At 29.0% G+C, this 4,792-nt stretch overlaps 1 protein-coding gene across 1 annotated transcript; it reads right to left on the reverse strand.

Moving 5' to 3' along the window:
* Positions 1 to 263: 263 nt before the first annotated feature.
* Positions 264 to 1,238, reverse strand: LOC119662549 (protein D7-like). The gene is made up of 3 exons (XM_038072189.1): positions 1,171 to 1,238; positions 848 to 1,012; positions 264 to 777 (listed from the first exon to the last, which is right to left on the reverse strand). Exons 1-3 carry the CDS (start codon positions 1,177 to 1,179, stop codon positions 514 to 516), a joined length of 438 nt encoding a protein of 145 aa, XP_037928117.1. The 5' UTR covers positions 1,180 to 1,238; the 3' UTR covers positions 264 to 513.
* Between the last annotated feature and the right edge of the window lie 3,554 nt (positions 1,239 to 4,792).

Below are 4,792 nucleotides of genomic sequence, written 5' to 3' on the forward strand. Positions count from 1 at the left end.
TCTAAGAACAGCTTAAGAATTATTACAGAAATCCTAACAGGACTAAAGCACCACCTAGCGAAACTAGGGATGTATCCTAATACTAGTAGTGCATGCTGTAAAATCCATAAAGAATCGGCAATGCATATACTTCTAAATTCTTCTGCATAATTTCACGTTATAGTAGGATTTATACTAAAGTTTATCAAGGTAATCGGACTTAGAGAAACATTCTAGGTCCAGTACACAATAGAATGGACACAATAGATCTTAAGGTGGTGATACATACACCTACATAAGAATAATTTCCACATTTATTACAGCACTTATCAGTATCATTAATCGTTATGTTATATATAAGTTATAATATGTTATATTACACACAAATTTTATTTAAATGAGACTTTAATGTTGATTCAAAACTGTGTGTGCCGAGTTTGTTAACTTCGACAAAACCAAAGCTTATATGTTTACTTGACGTTATGTCAATTGTCGTACCGAAAGTACGATACAGACTGGTACACAGATGGCATTTTATTTTTTTTGATTCTTTAACTCTTGGAGGCGTTTGTGTTCTTCAGCTTTGAATTTTTTTCTTTCTGATTTTGAAACCCCATATATTGAACGTAATACAGGAACATTCAAAGCGTGCTCAGTTGGATTATACGATGACGATGCCTCTTCCCAATCCTCTCCTGGTGGCAGCGGCTTGAACTCGGGTGGAGAATGACTCAATGTAACTGAGGAATCTTCAACAGCAAAAGCATACTTCTTATCCGGACATGTTTTTAAGTGCTCCTATGTTAACAGAAGCACAAATTTATTTAATGCTATATACTCCAATTAATTTATTAGATTTTTTCCTTACTTCGAGATCCTCTTTATTTTTTAAATGCTCCGCATTAAATGGGCAAAATACTTTTTCTAAATTCAAATGGTTCCGTTCACACCGCGGTAAATGAGTTGGTAGGCGATGTTTCCTTAGCCAGTGATTAGGGTCATATGGGCATTGCACCATTTCATCATCTGGTACCTAAAATTAATTATAACAGTTTTCATATGCTAAAACCACGAAGTTAAATTTTATGGCATTTTTTAATGCCATTTTTTAATTTTTTCTTTAAGCTAAATTTTCGTTATAAACTATTGATATTGTATATATATTCTATGAACTTTATATTTGGTACTCACGGTATTCATAATTAGGGCTTTTCACACGAATATATATTAGTTATATATATATATAATATATATATATAATGGTATTGCTTATTGATTTTATAAAACGAGTAGTCTAACTTAGATGTTTAATGGTGTCAATACTAAAAAAACAAATAAATGATAAATCAAATAAATTTATTATTAATTAAAATTTTTTATGATAAAATAGGTAACTATGATATGTTTTAAATGTGCAATCAATTTTAAATTTATCTCTAGTCGTTTCATGTTACGCTTTCAATGCAATATATGTAATTGTGAATGAGAGAAAGAGTAAAATATTGATTTAAGGCTCAGTTAGACGGTAAGTAACGTAAGAAATTAATTCGAAGCGAATTGCACAACTAACACATATTCATGTTTTCAAACACATATTCATTGTTAATATAGTCTTAATGAAGTTATAAATCAAATCAAATAACGAGTTTCTTAAAAAAGTCATTTAGTTTTAATAAGAATCAATATTGAAATATCATTACGAACTCAAATGTGATAGCCGCATGAAAGAAACTAAAAGAAATATTCGATGAGATATTACAGAGTGACACCAAAAGTTACAGTTGTCCCTTTCCAAAAATGAACATCGACGTCACGTATTTACGTGACAACAATACAAAATAATTTTTCTTTGCGTTTATATCGAAAATGAAAAAGTATCTTGATTATAAAATATGTGATTTTGGAAAAGATATTCGATTTGTGTTATATACCTAATTTTCATTTATATATATATATATATATATATATATAAATATATGTCAAATTTTAGATTTCTGTGAAAATTTTTAAAATTTCCCGGAATTCGTTTTAAATTTCTTTAATTCCATTTATCATTCACATGTATTCATAAAATATATATTTAAAATATTTCATTAACATTTTAATAATTAGCTTAATTAATGGTTAATTAACTAATGTTTAGTTTGCAATTCAAGTATGAATTAGCGGAAAAAGACATAGAAAAAGTGATTAGTTATGTATACGATACACATCATTTTGATTTACAATGCACACGAGTATTTTGATGTTCTATATCATATTTTGGCAAATATAATAAAATAATTTATACTATAATTTTAAACTGGCAATACCTTCATTATGCTTTTTAAAATCATATGGTTTCCTTGTAGTGAAATTAGGCACCGAATCACGGTTGCCACTTATGGTACTTTAGTACCAAAATTGGTACTTTTTTTTTCGTTTGGTACTCATGTTCAAAAAATGGTACATTTTTGACGACCCAATTTTATTGTGGATATTTTCAATTAATTTTTTTTATAAATGCAACTTTGCACTATTTTATATTTTGTTCATTTATAACACTATGAAAAACACAGAACGAAAAAATAAAAAGGTCCAAGAAAATTTGGGCCTTTTTTTACAGAAATGGTACCTTTTTAAACCAATTTTGGTACAGGAAAAAATTTTCAAGTGGCAACCGTGCACCGAATATAAGGTCTGTTCCACAAGTTACTCGTAGTAACTTTGAGTAACGCTGTGTATAAACAAGTGCGTTCCACCAGCAAATTTTCGACTAAATGAGAGAATCCGAGAGAGCGTAACATCCCTGTTGAAATTTGAAAATGCTAGACAGACTACTCGTACATTTTATTTCAAGTAAAATTTGTGTGATGTTTTCGTTTGAATATAAATTTTTGTACTTTACTTGTGTTTTACTTGAGTTTTACTGCAAGTAGCTCGTGGAACAGACCTATAAATAGACCAAAAAATGAAGAATGTTTGCGTTTCTTAGCGAGAGCCATTACATACCTTACAGATGGAGTGTATGTATTGTAATTGTTTAATACCTGGGATTAAAATTGGGAAAGAACTATGCGAAAGAACTATGCAGACTGTTTTGCGATATTGTATCAGAGAGCAAAGCATTTCTCGAAGCTAACATTCTGTTAAATATAATAAATCATCCAAACGTGAAGTTGTGATTAGAAAAATATATCAAGTTCGTGTGAATGGATTTTATATGAAGAATGTGTTTAGCATACGCGATCAAAAACTAATAGTAGATAAATATTGGTATCTATTGATGAAACTACGAATGAGCTAGAGTAGATGTTAGATGCATATATTATACATGGCATATTAAATGGTTGTACCGTTCTCTGTAGATATGGTTTTCAATAATGGTACATTTAAAATAAGTGTAAAGAACTGTAAAGTTTATATATATATATATATATATCTATACAAAACTAGAATTTTCAGACTTTAAATGTTAAATCTTACTTTAGAGGTAAATGAAATTAAACAATAATAGACGTATTTACCTATAGACAATATGTTTTTGTAATTTTTATAGACATCATCACGCAGATTTGCTCTAAATAAAGTATATCCACAGCTGCAATTAGCCCCCATTTTATCTGTACCGCGCTGCGGAATTCGAATTCGTGTAACAATTTAATAGTCTGAGTATTTAATGGAATAAAATTGATAATAGATGATTTATATTATATGCCGGAAGCAAAAGGATTAAATTTAGAAACTTGAGAAATTCGATTTGATATCGAAGGGTTATTGTGGATATAGTTGTTGGGTGAAAATAAAGAATGTTTTAAACAAACACATGAGGAAATTGATAGATTCATTGCAATATTTTTACCGAGAAGTTTACCGTCTATAAAATATTGTTTAACAAAGCTGAGTGATACACATCACTCGTATCATGTATTGTAAGTAATTTAGTAATAATAGTAAATTCAGAACCTCTCTTTACCGATCATATTATATTTTAAAGTTGTTTTAAGCTTTCTTAGTTTTATATGGCAACATGAGGGGAAATTTAGTTTACATGAGTCTCTAGGATCACTCATGTTGAGTCTTTTCCGAGTTAGTGCATCCGGGCACTTTTACTCTATGATGGAGCACTTGGTTACAAATTAATCTAGCTCTCCATATTGCTAAAAACCGCTATTGTTATTTATATTTGATTTAGGATTTAAAAAAGGCAATATCACACCTCCAGTTATTTAGATTTATCTGGAAGAAATTTTTTAATCATATTTTTTAAAAAAATTTAACATTTTTATCGTGGAAAGCAGCATAAAATAAGGTGTATACACACAAACTTCAGTATTATATTAGCTTAATGTAAATTGAATACACTTAAATTAGTGTATAAGGCTGTGGTTATATTGCATGCGAATTTTATCTTGCGTGTTCGTACGTAAATATATTTTCTCATGTGAATACATCGCATGTTGCGGTTACATTGCTTGCGAGTTGACTCTTCTGTTTCACTCGCAAGCAATGTTCTGATACTGAAGATGAAATATATTTAGCGAAAAATTCGTTATCAATTTATTTATTAATTTTAAATAACAAAAGATGAATTTGGGAGTACGATTTTTATTCTTCAAGGTATAAAAATGGAGAGTTTGTCTATTCCTCAAACAAAGAAATTAGCATATCACAATCTTTTTCCTAAAAGTAGTGTATGTTTTCAAAATTATTTCCATTTATAAACTTAAAATTACGTGAAAACAACACACACCTCTCAATTTCACTATTTACATCTTCGATTTTGCACGAACGCATGAATTTCAAACAAAATATTTTGTTTAATCAAATATTC

Source organism: Teleopsis dalmanni, chromosome X (genome assembly GCF_002237135.1).
Source record: "Teleopsis dalmanni isolate 2A chromosome X, ASM223713v2, whole genome shotgun sequence".
In the NCBI taxonomy this organism is placed as follows: domain Eukaryota; kingdom Metazoa; phylum Arthropoda; class Insecta; order Diptera; family Diopsidae; genus Teleopsis; species Teleopsis dalmanni.

What these genes read in the sequence shown, in the direction of transcription:
- LOC119662549 (XM_038072189.1), bottom strand. An exon ending in AAAATAAAGAGGATCTCGAA is followed by an intron (nt 778 to 847) that starts GTAAGGAAAAAA and finishes CTGTTAACATAG; the next exon opens with GAGCACTTAAAAACATGTCC.